The sequence below is a fragment of the Martes martes genome (genome assembly GCF_963455335.1).
Source record: "Martes martes genome assembly, chromosome: 5".
Lineage (NCBI taxonomy): Eukaryota > Metazoa > Chordata > Mammalia > Carnivora > Mustelidae > Martes > Martes martes.
In genome coordinates, this window is record NC_137892.1 from 124194605 (window position 1) to 124210431 (window position 15827).

The 15827-nt window shown below is 45.1% G+C and overlaps 1 protein-coding gene across 1 annotated transcript; it reads left to right on the plus strand.

Annotated features, from left to right (window-relative positions):
* The first annotated feature begins 5076 nt into the window (after nucleotides 1-5076).
* Nucleotides 5077-11998, plus strand: RPS14 (ribosomal protein S14). The gene is made up of 5 exons (XM_080804407.1): nucleotides 5077-5361; nucleotides 7977-8127; nucleotides 8722-8883; nucleotides 10846-10922; nucleotides 11877-11998. The coding sequence occupies exons 2-5, from the start codon at nucleotides 7979-7981 to the stop codon at nucleotides 11942-11944; spliced, it is 456 nt and encodes a 151-aa protein (XP_080660533.1). The 5' UTR covers nucleotides 5077-5361; nucleotides 7977-7978; the 3' UTR covers nucleotides 11945-11998.
* The last annotated feature ends 3829 nt before the right edge of the window (nucleotides 11999-15827 follow it).

Below are 15827 nucleotides of genomic sequence, written 5' to 3' on the forward strand. Positions count from 1 at the left end.
TCTCCACTTGGATGTTCACTAAACACCTTAAACTCAGGTGTATGACTGAACATCTGATCTTCACCCCAAACTCTCCTTCATTTCCAGCCTTCTCCATCCTAGCTCATGGCAATGCCATCTTTCCAGTTCCTCCGGCCATAAATGCTGGAATCATCTTTGACCATTCTCTTTCTCATGTGCCTCATGTCTAATCTATCAAGAAATCCTGTTAGATCTACTTCGGAGACATAGTGAAATTTTGATCGCTTCTTTTTGCCCTCACTGAAGCCCCCTTGGTCTCAGCTACCAGTATCTCTCCCCTTTACACTGAAACCCCTCCTTCTATGTTAGCCCCTCACTCTCACCCCCACCGAGAATCTATTCTCCACAGAGCATCTGCATGATCTAATTAAAACATAAGTCAGGGGGCGCCTGGGTGGCTCAGTGGGTTAAGCCTCTGCCTTCAGCTCGAGTCGTGGTCTCAGGGTCCTGGGATCGAGCCCTGCGTTGGGCTCTCTGCTTGGTGGGGAGCCTGCTTCCCCCCTCCCTCTGCCTGCCTCTCTGCCTACTTGTGATCTCTCTCTCTGTGTCAAATAAATATAGTAGTAGTAAAAACATAAGTCAGATTCTGTCACTCCTTTGCTCAAAACCCTCTGATGGCTCCATTCAGAGTAAAAGCCAAAGTCCCTCCAAGACCTAAAAGCCTACATGATCTGCCCACACCAGCTATTAGCTCTCATCACCGCATCTTCTCGTGTCCCACCCATCTTCTCTCCCTCATTCTACTCCAGCCACACTGGCCTCCTTACTGTTCCTAGAATATGCCAGTGGTACTCCTATCTGTGGGCCTTTGCACATGCTCTTCCCTCTGCTTGTTATAATCTTTCCTTAGATATTGGCAATACTTGCTCCTTTTTCTGCCTCCCACTTCTGCTCAAATCTCTCAACAAGACTACCTTGTGCTCTCAATTTAATTTTGTCACATGACCCCACCCCTTCCCTGGGAAGCCCCCGACCCGCAATATCCTTTACCCCACTCAACTTTTTCTTCTTTCCATAGTAACTGATCGATTACCTTCTAACATAATAGAAATTTACTAAATAATATTATGTCCGCCCTTCTGCCAGAATATAGCCCCAAGAAGGTAAGGATCATTATCTATTTTGATCACAAATGTACCCCACGTATCTAAAACAGAGCGAGACACATACTACGGGCTCAGTAAGTATTTATTGAATGAATGAATAAAGTATGAGAAGTCATGGAAAACATACTCCCTGTGTTTACAGTGTTGATGGTGCATGGGGTGGGGTATGATGGGGAAGGCAGGCAAGGCAACAGAGAAGTAAGACACAGCAGGAAGTGGCTCCCACCATTCCTCCCATGATCTCCCATTCCTCTTCCCTCGAACATAATACCTCAAACGTACTGGCCATGTTTTTAAACCCTTGAACGCTCCAAGTGCCTTCCTACCTCAGGTCCTTTGCATAAACTGTTCTCCCTGTCCAGATCATTCTTTCCACCTTCATTTAGCTAACTCCTGCTTTGTTTTTAAGTCTTAGCTTAAATGTCATATTATCATATTTCAGAGTTTGGCACAAAACAACTGCCCAGTGGAGACACATGTTTCAATATGCATGTTCAAAAATAGTTATTACCCTATTTTACAGGTGAGAAAACCAAAGTGCAGAGAGATTACAATTTTTTCCCAGGGATTCACAACTAATAACTCTTTGTAGGAATAATAAATATGTTGACTAAATAATCAAATTAGAGTTTGAAAGCAGTAACTACTGATTTCTGATATGAAAATAAGACTTCCTGGGGCTCCTGGGTGGCTCAGTGGGTTAAAGCCTCTGCCTTTGGCTCAGGTCATGATCTCAGGGTCCTGGGATCGAGCCCCACCTTGGGCTCTCTGCTCAACAGGGAGCCTGCTTCCTCCTCTTTCTCTGCCCGCCTCTCTGCCTACTTGTGATCTCTGTCTGTCACGTAAATAAATAAAATCTTAAAAATAAATAAAATAAAATTTTAAAAATTTTAAAAATTATTTAAAAAAAAGAAAATAAGACTTCCCTATAAAAAATGTTCTTTTTAAAATATTTGCCTTAATTTTTTTTTTAAGTAAGCTTTATGCCCACCATGGGGCTTGGAACTCATGACCCTGAGATTAAGAGTTCCATGCTCTACTGACTGAGCCAGACAGGTGCCTGTAAAAAAAATATGTTCTGAGGTGACTGTATGGATTACCTTCAGTTGTAAGATCAAGACATTGCTCCCTTCATGAAATCTTCCCTCACTGAGGTCTGTGTGTTTAAAAAAGTTCTTACCCAAAGCAAGAACTCACTCCACACTGCTTCAGTCTCTACTATCACACCTTTTCTTCTTTTCTTTTTTTTGAGGTAAAGTATGCAAACATTTGCTGAGATACATAACTACATAGATGTTAAAATAATTAAATACAATACTGTCAAATATTCTATGCAAATACTTTTGAAATTCATAAAAGGAAAGAAAATTTATTTTTTAATTTCAATTCAATTAATTAACCTATAATGTACTATTAGTTTCATAGGTAGAGATCAGTGATTCATCAGTCTTATAGAATACCCAGCGCTCATCACATCACATGCCTTCCTTAATGCCCATCACCCAGTTACCCCATCCCCCACTCTCCTCCCTTCTAGCAACCTAGGGTTGCTATCATACCTCTTCTATTGAGGAACTCACTACTAGACAATAAAAAGCCCTTTCTTTTCAGGACTATAGACAACTGGCAGAAATTACGCAAATGCTCAAAACAATCCATAAAGAGATATCTCACCTTACTAACCATGGAAGAAATACAATACAAGGAGACATATTTAGTCTCTCAGTTGAGCAAAAGTGGAAATTGATAAGAACTTCCTGAGGGGCAGTTTAGCAAAATGTATCAAAATTCCAAATATATATACTTTTTGACTTCTGGCAATCTACCCTGAGGAAAAAAATAGCACAAATGTGTTCTTGATGGTTTTGTGTACATTTACAGATTCTGTTCCCAACAACAGAGAACTGGCTAAATAAATTAGGGGTCATCTATACAAAGGAATATTCAACAGTAGTTAAAAATGATACAGTACAGCTATTCCTGGTTGCTTGCAAGGAAGAGGATTAGGTTGCTGGGGTCAGAAGTGAGAGGATTTTCTTTGTAGATACTTTTTTCATATCTGTAGTTTTTATTTTTGTGAATGCATTTAATATTCAAAATAACAAATGAAATTAAAAATATTTGTAAAGAAGGCACCTGGGTGACTCAGTCGCTTAAGTGTCTGCCTTCCGCTCAGGTCATGATCTTAAGGTCCTGGGATCAAGCCCCACATCAGGCTCACTGCTCAACAGAGAGCCTGCTTCTCTCTCCCCGTCTGCTGCTCCCCCTGCTTGTGCTTTCTCTCCCTGTCAAATAAATAAATAAAACCTTTAAAATAAATAAATAAAATAAAATATTTGTAAAGAAATGTTGAAGATCCCTACTAGTTGTTATGGGAAGATATACACAATGTTGAATAAAAGAAAGTTACCAAATGACATACAGAATACAATTTTATTTACCTAAGGCTGTGTATTATATAATAAAAATATAGGCGTAGATAATAGAAATTTTTTCTGGAATGATGCTCCACCTCAATAATGATAATTTGATAATGATGGTATCATTAGAAGAAAGAATGTAGAGATGATTTTTACTTTTTTCTACAAGTTTTCCTTTGTTGTGTAGTTTGTTTATATTGAGCACGGATTTTTTAAAAAGCATCAAAGAAAGATATTATAAAGTTATTTTCTTTTCTTAAAAAAAAAAGAAAGTGCCTCTTCTGTATGTATTTGCATAGATTATATTTGGAAAGGACATATACCAAGATGTTAATTGAGGGGGGTAAGACTGTCATTTCTTTTTTCTCCTTTCTGAATGTTTCTATTTTATGGGTTTTCTGTAATTAATTACTTTTGTAAAAGGAAAAAGGAGCAGTACTTTTCAAAAAAGTTCTTCCCTAAATTGAGCTAAATCTATTCAGGTGGCACCAATACTAGAGAAGAAAGGGATCTGTTATTCTGTATAATCGCTCATCTTGTTAAAAAGAACTTTCAGGGGGCGCCTGGGTGGCTCAGTGGTTTAAAGCCTCTGCCTTCAGCTCAGGTCATGATTCCAGGGTCCTGGGATCGAGCCCCGAACGCATCAAGCTCTCTGCTCAGCGGGGAGCCTGCTTCCACCTCTCTCTCTCTGCCTGCCTCTGCCTGCTTGTGATCTCTGTTTGTCAAATAAATAAATAAAATCTTTAAAAAAAATTACAACGAAATAAAGGTAGCCTTTAAAAAAAAAAAACTTTCAGGGGTGCTTGAGTGGCTCAGTGGGTTAAAGCCTCTGCCTTCAGCTCGTGTCATGATCCCGGGTCCTGGGATCAAGCCCCGCATCCGCTCTCTGCTAGCTGGGGAGTCTGCGTTCCCCTCTCTCTTTCTGCCTGCCTCTCCACCTACTTGTGATCTCTCTCTGTCAAATAAATAAGTTAAAAAAAAAACAACAACTTTCATACATATATGCAATATATACAGTCCACTACATGGGCTTTATATACAAATCTATGTACACACACACACACACACACACACACACACACACACAACCTACTTCTCAGCCGGTCCCCATATCTCCATCTATACACTATCCCAACACTTCAAGGTCCTTCAATATTAGAGGGATATATGGAAGTGGCTCTTAAACGGATAGATTTTTAAGTCAAAATTCCAAATCAGCCACGAATGTGTGATTTCAGTTAACATCCCCTATCTGTAAAAAGGGAAATCAAACCAGCTATCTATTTGATAATTTTGTGAAGATTAAATTAAGCAACGTCTATAAATTGCTCAGTCCAAGCTAGTATGTAATAAATATTGAATAATTTACTCGTATTTTACCCAGTACATAGTAGACCAAAATCTGTGATGTTCGCGGTTGTTGTTGTCATTGCCCTCCGCGCCACGAGGAGTGCTGCCACCTCCGGGCTGACCAGGCCCGGGGTCAGGCTACAGGAAGTCCATCTAGCCGCGGCCGCCGCCATCTTTGCACACTGGCCCGCCTCACTGAGTAGATGAAGCTGTTTCGTGCAGTCTCAGAGGCAGACCTGCTCGCAGCGACACCCTGCCCTTGTCTCCTTTGGTGCTCTCTTAAGTAAACCGCCTTTGCCGAGGGTGATTCTTCAACTCCTTGGAAACACTAAAGCCGGCATCTTCCGGGAACCGGCCTCGCTCCGTGACCTCGGACGTACACTTCCGGGGACGCGAACGTGTCCCGTCGCCCCGCCTGCTCCCGCTCTCTCTTTCCGGTAGCGGAGTCTGGAGAAGACGCGCAGGTAGGAGGCCTGGGGGAGAACAATCGAGCGGCATCTTGCGGCAGGGGTCACCCATCGGGGTCGGGGACGCGAGACTGGGGTGTTTCGGTGGAAGCCGAGTCAGTTGTGGGCGAGGGGCGAGGCCGGTCGACCCCAGAGTCAGGGGCGTGCCTTGTCTCGGAAGGTGGCGGTCTTCCCCGAGGAGGAACCTGAAGGGTCTGGTTCCGCGCTGCCGCCACCGCTACATGTAAGGGGCCGCACAGCTTGGTTGAGAAGGAGCGGGGCCGAGCGTGATGTGGCCTCGCCTCTACTCCGCCAGGCTCTTGGGCGGTCGTGGGCCCGGCCCCTAATCCCCAGTTGGTTTCCTGGTTTGGGAAATGAGATTAACTGTCGCTCCGATCCCACAGGGTTGTAGTGAGGATTCACGGAGAGAGAATCAGGAGAAACGGCCCTGTGTTTGGTGCTGCCTAAGTCTGGGTGATTGCTAAGCCTGGCACGTTGCAAATACTGGGCGCTTAGGGCGCGCCGCGCGAACCTGGAGTCGGGGCTGGGAAGTGTGCATCAGTGTTTGCTGAGCATCTTTGCTGTGCGTTTATAATCTGTTCTCCAGGGACCATTGTCGTCACCACTTCAGGGCGACACGACACAGGGTGGGGAAACGGCACGTGGGCATTTGTTGAGGGACCCGTCACCGCAGGCATCCGTATTCATGCTGCTTAGTTCAGATCTGCTGGAGTCTTTCTGGGCTTCATTAGGCAGAACTTAAACTCTTCTTTGAGTTCCCTTGGCACCTTCCTTACAGTTCTTACTCTGTGGGGTCTAATCTGAGTTCAGGAACAGTTAACTTCGTACACCCAAGGCCTACACTTGTGCACTTACTGTGATCGCTCACCGGACTGTACATAAGGAAGGCACCGGGGAGATCCAGGGACTGGGAGATGTGGACTTTTCCGGGTCTGGAATTGTGGTTATTCGTGGAATAGAGGCATCTTGACGCAGGGTAGAGAGTGCTGGGCGGGAGGTTGGGACACTGGTTTTTAGGTTTGGTTTTGCCACTGTCTTTACAAACCTAGGCAATGCTGTGTTTTGTCTTCATCTGGAAGGGTACAGCCTAAGTCATCGGAGCCCTCGTTATTTTTAGTGTCTTCTGGAAGAGTTAGGAAGCTGTTCTGATTCTTGAGTCTCAGGAGGACTGGAAGGCCTGAGGCTTTGGTCAGAAAGTAGGTCCTCTTCTTACTTAGTCTTCGCATTATTATCCTCACCTGCTTTCCTCCTGTTAGCGTCTCCCTCCCCTAGAGTCTGTGACTGTGTAATTGCACTTCCATTGTATGCTGTGTCAGATAAGAGTTACCTGGTTTCACTAACATTGAGTTTTTGGGATGGGGCTTTTCTCTTAGCCTTCCAAGAGGAGATTTTTATTGCCTTTAATGCTTGATTCTAGTAAAAATTTAAGAATTTGGTTTTAATGAGTTGTGGAAGGATAGCAGGAGATCAGTCGTCAGAGGGTGGGAGATAGCATTTAAATTGGCTTTTGGAAGGATCTGGTAGAGCACAGGATATATAGTGAGAGATGAAGCTAGAGGGATATGTGGGAAGGGACCCTTGAGTTGTTTTTTTTGTTTTTTAAGATTTTAATTATTTGAGAGAGAGAGACTATGAGCAGGGGGAAAGGGAGAGGGAGAAGCAGACTCCCCGCTTGAGCAGGGAGTCCAACATGGGCCTCGATCATGACCTGAACTGAAGGCAGACACTTAGCCAACTGAGCCACCCAGGTACCCCAAGGGACCTTTGAATTCTAAGCTAAGAAATTGGTGCAGAGTTCAGGCAGCAGGTGCCTTCCATAAAGGGTCTTCAGGTGTCACCAGTTCATAAGTAGGTTCTTGGCCTTAGCCTTCTACTAACCCTTTTGGATGTGGTCTTAAAGTTTTTGAGCCTAACCTCAAGTAAATGGTACTTGGGGGCCAGGAGACCAGAAACACTTCCTGGCATTGGAAGTATTGTGAGATGTAGACAGGGAATCTCTATTATTATTAACATGTAATGTAGTATTTGCCCCAGGGGTACAGGTCTGTGTATCATCTTCACCATAACACATACTCTCCCCAATGTCCATAAGACAGGGAATCTCTTAACTTGGTTTTCCACTCTGTTCTGCAACTGACTTGTCGTGTCATCCTAAACAGATCATCAGGAATTCCTCAGGATATGTATTGGCAGCAGTAAAGCCCAGGGATAATGGCTTTGCCCAGGTTTGCGGAGCAGTCAGTTGAACTTGGAGGTCTCCAGAGACCTAAGCCAGTGTGTTTTTCGAGTTTTTGAGCCCATTTGGTAAAAATTTGAAGGATACTTATGATCTGCTTAGAACTCTAGGCTCCTTTCGTATAAGTGCTAAGAGCTGTGCTTTCGGTGGATTCAGAAAAAGGTTATCTCAAGGTACTTCGCTTATTTTCCCATCAATCGAAAGCCCCTAAATGCAGGGAGAAATGAGTTTTAGGCGGGGATGAGATCTCACAGACTTGGTAGAGGAAAACAGGACATAGAAGAGCAAAACTTGGGAGATTTCCTTCAATAGCCGGGAAGAAGGGGCTGTGGAAACCTTGTCCATTGCTAATATTGGATTTTTTTCCTTCTTTTAGAAATGGCACCTCGTAAGGGGAAGGAAAAGAAGGAAGAACAGGTCATCAGCCTTGGACCTCAGGTAGCGGAAGGAGAAAATGTATTTGGTGTCTGCCACATCTTTGCATCCTTCAATGACACTTTTGTCCATGTCACCGATCTTTCTGGCAAGTGAGTACTTGGGTGAAGAGGCACAGGCCAAACTGGTAAGGTCTGGAGGAAGAAATGCCCCTGGAACTGGGTGGCAGTTTAAATAAAGAGTCTCTTGAAAGAATTAAAAAGAATGTTCAGATAAGAAAATGTATTTGGTTGTTCGGCCACAAATACTGGGATTTCCCAGGCACTTTGGTTAGAGAGAGACACATTTTTGTGCCCTTAATGACCTTAAAGTATAATCCTTGAACCTTCAGTCTCGGTATTTTGTAGGAGTGGGGGTGGACAGGAAGTCCTCTCTATGTACAGGTTCTGGCTGCTGTTAGCCAGTTTTTTTGTGACACGTGAAATCACTCAAATTCGAAGCTTTGGTTTTCTCATAATATTTGTGGTGAGGTTAATTGTGCCTGCCTCCTGGAACAGTTGGGAGGATTAAATGCAAAAGTAAATTTATATTGTTAATACAGTGTTCAGTTACTTTGGGTCTTCGTGCCCCATCAGGTGGACCTTCATCCTCTGCCATACCTGACTGGCACCATTTACTCAGCAGGGATGTGATAAGCATTCACAGTCCTTGGTGGATAAGAGAAATCACTGAGCTTTTGTTCCCAGGGAAACCATCTGCCGTGTGACTGGTGGAATGAAGGTGAAGGCTGATCGAGATGAGTCCTCTCCCTATGCTGCTATGTTGGCTGCCCAGGATGTAGCCCAGAGGTGCAAGGAGCTGGGCATCACTGCCCTCCACATCAAACTACGGGCCACAGGAGGAAATAGGTACATGAGGCAGGGGCTGGGTGGTGAGATCCCTGGGCTTGGGAGCCAGAGCACTTAGATTTGAGGCTTGGTTTTTCTCTTGTGACTTTGCACAAGATTCATGAGTGTGTTCAGATTCAGTAGTTAACTGCTGCACCACTGCTTCTACCCCCCCCCCCAGCTTACTGTTTATTGAGCACTCAGCTGCATACAAGGTATTGTGTTCTAGGTGCTAGGAAAGAAGGATGGAAAAGGATAACTATACCCTCTCCTCTTCCTGTGGAGAGGTGCCTAGACTGGTAGGACAGTCTGACTTTATTTTATTATTATTTTTATTATTATTATTAAAGATTTTATTTATTTATTTGACAGAGACCACAAGTAGGCAGAGAGACAGGCAGAGAGGAGGAAGCAGGCTCCCCACTGAGCAGAGAGCCCAATGCGGGGCTCGATCCCAGGACCCCGAGATCATGACCTGAGCCGAAGGCAGAAGCTTTGAGCCACTGAGCCACTGAGGTGCCCCAAGACAGTCTGTCTCTAAACAGCGGGAGTAGGGGTTCCTGTGCTTTCCATTTGTGGCAAATGCTGGGAAGCAAATACAGTGTGAGGGATGGGAATTAGTGATAAAGTTTAATTTCATCTAAGACCTAAATGCGCCAGGAGTTGGTCCAGTGAAGGAAGGGCAGAGGGGAAAATATTCCAGCCAGATACAACTGCAGGGAAAAGGTCTTGAGTGGGAATGAATTTGGCACATCTATGGGAGAGAGTTGCATGTGGTATGATCAGAGAGATAGGCAGGAGCAAGTTCCTGCCAGGTCTTAGAGGAAGCAGTAAGGATTTAGACTTTGGCCAGAGTGGGGTGGGGGGGCATAAGAACTTTTTAATAGTAATGACTTGATGAAATTGGGGTTTTGTTTTGATGAGAGAATGTGAGTGCAGAGGTGGGCAGGGGTGAAGCAGTACAGAGGGAGAGAGAGAATCTTAAGCAGACTCCATTGCTCAGCACGACCCTGAGATCATGACCTGAGCTGAAATTGAGTTGGATGCGTAACTGACCGAGCCACCCAGGTGCTCCAGAGATTGGGGTTTTTTTTGTTTGTTTTGTTTGTTTGTTTTTAAGATAACTCCTGCTTCAGGGCACCTGGCTGGCTCAGTTGATAGAGCACAAAACTCTTAACTTCAGTCATGAGTTCAAGCCTCACATTGGGCATATAGCTTATATATATTTTTTTAAACTTTTTTTTTTTTAAGATTTTATTTATTTATTTGACAGAGAAATCACAAGTAGGCAGAGAGGCAGGCAGAGAGAGAGGAGGAAGCAGGCTCCCTGCTGAGCAGAGAGCCCGATGCGGGGCTCCATCCCAGGACCCTGGGATCGTGACCTGAGCCGAAGGCAGAGGCTTTAACCCACTGAGCCACCCAGGCACCCCTATAGCTTATATTTTAAAAAAAAAAAAACCTATGCTGGGGTGCCTTTGGCTCAGGTCATGATCTCAGTGTTCCGGGTGTCCTCAGTGTCCCGCATCGGGTTCTCTGCTCAGCGGGGAGCCTGCTTCCCTCTTCTCTCTCTCTGCCTGCCTCTCTGCCTAGTTGTGATCTGTGTCTGTCAAATAAATACATAAAATCTTAAAAAAAAAACAAAAACTTATGCTTTGTGGGCAGCAGACCAAAGTGGTCCTCTGGAGAGATATTAGTGTCTTGGTTTTGGGTGGGGGAGTGGCTGGAAATGGACAGATTGCCCCCCAAAAATTACAGCCTTGGCAAGAAGGACAGCCCGCTGCAGGCAAGAACAGAGCTTGAACTCTGCATGGGCCAGAAAGTATGCAACAAAAACCATACGTAGCCCACTAAGCCTTAAATACTTATTTTTTGGTCCTTTCTGAAAAGTTGCGGATTCCTGAACTATAGAGGGTTATGGAATCTAGAAAGAACCCCAAATGAGTTGGACAAAGCTTTTCTTAATGTAGGTCCTCGTTTCCCTAGAACCAAGACCCCTGGACCTGGGGCCCAGTCAGCCCTCAGAGCCCTTGCCCGCTCAGGAATGAAGATCGGGCGGATTGGTAAGTGCCTCCCTCTAGCTACCACTTGGATTTTCTTTGAATCATTGACCCCAGAAAACTTGTGTTGTACCCAGTGGGATACAGAGCCTGGTCCGGGGCCTATTTGCAGTTAGGGTGCCAGAGTTAATGGGGGGTGCAAGAGGCATCATACGACAATTTCTTCCAGAGCACCCCTGTCACCTTGATGTGAATGTTGACAGCGCTATTTGATTTCTGAACCTTTGCCCCACACTGCCTGGTGTGCAGGGCCCGAGACTGGCTGGTAGAACTGATGGGAGATGAATTGTCTGTCCTTTTCAGTGTTTCTTAAGGGAGTTGGCATTTTGTGTGGTCTGTCCCCTGAATTGTAAGACTGTCCGCATACTTGGTTTTTTCCTACTGAGTTTTAGAGCATGCCAGTCATTGTAACAGTGAAAAATGAATGCAGGGAGCAGCAAGTCCCGTGGCTGAGAATCATGGCGAGTCCCCTACATCTGCGTAGTGTCTGCCCCCCTCACATCCGTGATCTCCTGGCCCCTTACTCCTAAGAAGGGATTAGTCCTTCCCTGTTTCTCTGCATGTAGTAGCATCATATACTAACCCCCTGGTCTAGTTAATGGTTTAGCTTTTTACCTTTTGAAAAGAAGGTAGTGTTCAGTTGCCCCTGTTTAGAATAATCTTTCCGCTAGAGAGTCCATGGGCTGGATGTCAGAAATTGGATATCTCACCTCTTTGATCTTGTAAGCTGAGTGTCTTTTCTGAACCCTGGTTTTCCCTTCAGAAAAGTGAGTTCAGACCACCTCAGAAATTTTGAGGAAGCAGCAGATGGGGCAGTCCATGTCCACGTGTTTCATACTGAGGATTCACGTGGGGAGCAGCGGGATTCACTGTTGGTCTGTTAGACCACTGGTTTAGGGAGCCCTGGACTCTTACACATCCATCTCTAGGCAATGATGTTTTTTCTTCTCCCTACAGAGGATGTCACCCCCATCCCCTCCGATAGCACCCGCAGGAAGGGGGGTCGCCGTGGTCGCCGTCTGTGAACAGGATTCCTCAAATTACTGTTTTCTGTTAATAAATTGCCTTTGTGTAAGCTATTTTGACTCTAGTCTTCTCTCTTTCAGGAATACTAGATTCTTTCCTCCTAGCTACATTTGACCAGGGCGGGAGACTCACTGGTGGTCACAGGTGCAGGACAGAGGAGGCATTTAGTAGATATGCAGCTTCAGAGGATGTAGATAACTTGCCAAACAGGAACACAGGTGGGATTGGTTAGGCCCCTGACCTGTGACAGGGTGAGCCTGTGTTCTGTGAAGTGACATCCTGGGAGGAGTCACCTAAGGAGAGGTGAGATGCCTGTGCTGCAGGTGGGTCTTTTCCACACGGCTTGTTGTGGCCGCCATCTAAAGCAGGCCAAGGCCTTAGAGACCTTGTTTTGAAAGTGGAGATGTTGGTTCCAAAAATGGACTAATTCTTAAAGAGCTGGAGCAGAGTGGAAACTGTTGAGCCAAGTGTAGTCTGAGCAGAAGAGGAGCCTTCCAGACTTGAGCCATATATAAACACATGTGGGTGTGTACTCGCCCCCCACACCTTCTGTGCAGAATTGGGAGCTCACTCTGCTGCGTCTTGCTTGTTCTCACTTGGCAGATCTTGGAGATTGTTCCACATCAGTACATAAAGTACATAGAGATTTGGTCACCCTACAAATACACACCAAGCCCTATTTTCATCAGTGATTAAAAAAAGTTTTTGCTCTCCGGAAGCTTGCATCCACCTCCAAGGACCCAGTGGCACCAGATGGTACGGAGTGTTCTGCGAGAGATTAGCATAGGGCCCGGTGATGGTGGCTGCTACGATGTTGGGTGGTTAATAAAGTAAGCTGGGGGGAAGAAAATGTTATTAACGTAAGGAGGAGAAAAAACATATACTTTCCTGTATTTATTGAAAAAATCCACATGGGTTGAATTGCCCACATAGTTCAGATATGTTGTTCAAGGTTTCAGCTATAGTCATTCAAGGAGATGGGAGCATTTCAACTCTGTAATACTGTTTAAAATCCCATAACCTAGTTGGAGGACATTCTACAAAATACCAGTGCTTAAGTTGTCAAAAGTGATGAAAAACAAGGACAGAAGACCAGAAGAGATTATGGAGACAGAACTAAATACGGCGCTGGATCCTGAACCAGAAAGAGGGCGTTAGTGTGAAAACATAAAATCCAAGAAAGACCTGAAGTTCAATTAGTAATGTACCAACATTCGTTTCTTAATTTTGACAAATGTTTTGTGGTCGTGTAAGATGTTAACATTAGGGAAAGCTAGATGAGTGGTATACAGAAAAGCCATATATAATCTTTGCAACTTTTTGGCAAATCTAAAATTAATCCAAAGTAAAAATGTGAAGGGAAAAAACGAGGGTACTTCTTATGGTCAGCCTGGTTTCTGAGGCAGGGTGTGTATAGACCCTCAAGTGGTAAGCAGTCCTGGGCAAAAATACCCCGTCCCCCAGCTTCAGACTGTAGTTTCAGCAAATGACCACTCAGCCATTGAGTGAAAATTTCTGTGATAATGGCTGCTTCATAGGGTATCCTAAGAAATAGATTCAAGTGTTCAGCACAGTGCCTGGCTCTGAAGAAGCTACTGCTATTCTTATGCCTGTTGAGTTCTTATGCCAAGGAGCATGAATGACAGCTGGCTGGAATCCTGGTGGAAAAATGCTGGCAGTTGCTAGAGCATTCTTTTTATTTCCTGTGATGGGACTTTGCAACTTGTCCTGCTGTTTTCCTGGTAACCAGGGATGCAATCAGGCAGGTCTTTGAAAGCAGTTCCTTTCAGTGGTTTGCAAGGAGAGCCAATTTGCACAGCTTGGGTTGGAACAGAGCAGTCTGTCGGGCATAGGCACGCAGGGCAGGAGGACTGGGTGAGCCGTTGCCCACCTGCGACTGGGACCGTGGGAGCCCAGCCTTGGCAGGTGAGCCTGATGACATGGGCTACAGCTGCAACCCCGACCAAGCCCCTAGAAACGGTCCCTTCTGCTCTCCTGCCTCCTTTATCTGACCTGAGCCCCTGGAAGCCTCCTAAACACGCCTCCCTGTCTCCCCTCGCCCCTGCCTAGCCCTAGACCACAGGTTTTGTTACTGGTCCTGCCACACACTTCACCCTCTCCTGCCCAAGCCGAACCTGCTTCCTTTCACTTTTCAGTTCTCCGAGGCTTCCGTCTTCTGCTCATGTTCCCTCCCGGCTTGGCTCCTTCAGCATCTCCCTCACTTCGCCTCACTATCTTCTCATCTGTTAGAATCAGTTCTTCATCCCTCTCAAAGTCACCCTCCTGGGTGCCCCTCAAACGTGCTTCACTGAATTCCCACAGCACCCCTACTTCCCATGCACCACCACTGTCCCCTGTAACATTCTAACTTTCCCTACTAATCTGTGAGCTCTGAGAGGGCAAAGTGGGTCTTGGAGTTCAGTGTCTTCCACCCCAGCCCCCAGTCTCCCAAGTCTGGGCTCAGTAATTAATGAATCACTGAAAGAATAGGTGAATGGGCTTCCTCCCTCTGGAAACTAAATAGGTTCTATAAACTAGATTTTTTTTTTCATAAAATTTTTTTGAAGATTTTTTTTTTTTTTGAGAGTGTGCATGGGCAAGTTGGGGGAGGAGTGGAGAGATTCTCAAGCAGACTGTACACTGAGCATGGAGCCACAGCCAGGGCTTGATCCCATGACCCTTAAATGACCTCAGCTGAAACCAAGAGTCAGACGCTTAACTGACTGTCACCCAGATCCCCCTAAACTAGATCGTTTAAAGAGCCTTGTAGATCCTCGATAAATTAAAACAAACGCGTTCCTGTGCTTCAAAGAGATAAAGGAACTCCCCAAGGGCACTCAGAAATGAGGGGGAAAAGTTCATCATGATGAAATGGATGAGGGAACACAGCTGTAGGCAGAGAAAGTTGGGGTAGCCCTTCTGGCAAATACCAAATCAGTGCCAGGAAGTTAAGTCTAGGCTATGCCCTTACCTCTCACCTCAGCCCCAAGATGAGGAAGCTGAGCTTGACTTTCACAATAAGCCAGAAGTGCTCAGATTTCTGGGCTAGTATGTTCCTAGTAGGGCTGTTCTGGGTCCTTGGCAAAAGCAAATCCTCTGGAAAGAACCACAACTGAGGCCCTCTGGTTTCCTACAGATAAGGTTCAATCGAGTAGGACCCTCCGCCCCAAAATACCAAGACGTGAAAATAGGCACCAAACGAGAGTCAACAAAGTTTTTTATATATCCCAAGGACTCCATATTGGAATTTTTAAAAGATTTTATTTGTTTATTTTACAGAGAGGGAACATAGCAGAGGGAGTGGGAGAGGGAGAAGCGGGCTCCCTGCAGAGCAGAGCAGGGAGCCCGATGTGGGACTCCATCCCAGGACTCTGGGATCATGACCTGAGCCGAAGGTAGGCACTTAACGGCTGAGCCACCCAGGGACCCCAACTCCATATTAGAATTAACAAAATATAACCTCATAGGAAATGTTTAAAGAAACAATGGAACAAAAAATTCAGCAAAATATGAATAATCAGATGCCTTTGAAAAGGAAGCAAAGAAAATGGTACAATAGTTATTGAAATTAAATATTCAGTGGATGGGTTCAGTGGCAGATGAGAAAAGAGAAGAAAGAATTACTGAACTCCAAAGTAAATCTGAAGAAATTACAAAACGGAAAAGTCCAGTGCGATTGGAACTGAATTTAGTCCTGGATTGCTCCCTTCCCATTCTGCCTGAGTGAGGGCACTAGCCTTCCAGTTAACCTTCATTGACCTGGGTGATGATGTGGCTCCCTGTCATCTAGGAGTTTACTTTGAAGGTCATTTTCAGTCTCTAAATGCAGAATCAGGAAAACTTCCCAAGGCATGGCTTCAGGGAAGCCATTGATCTTAGTAG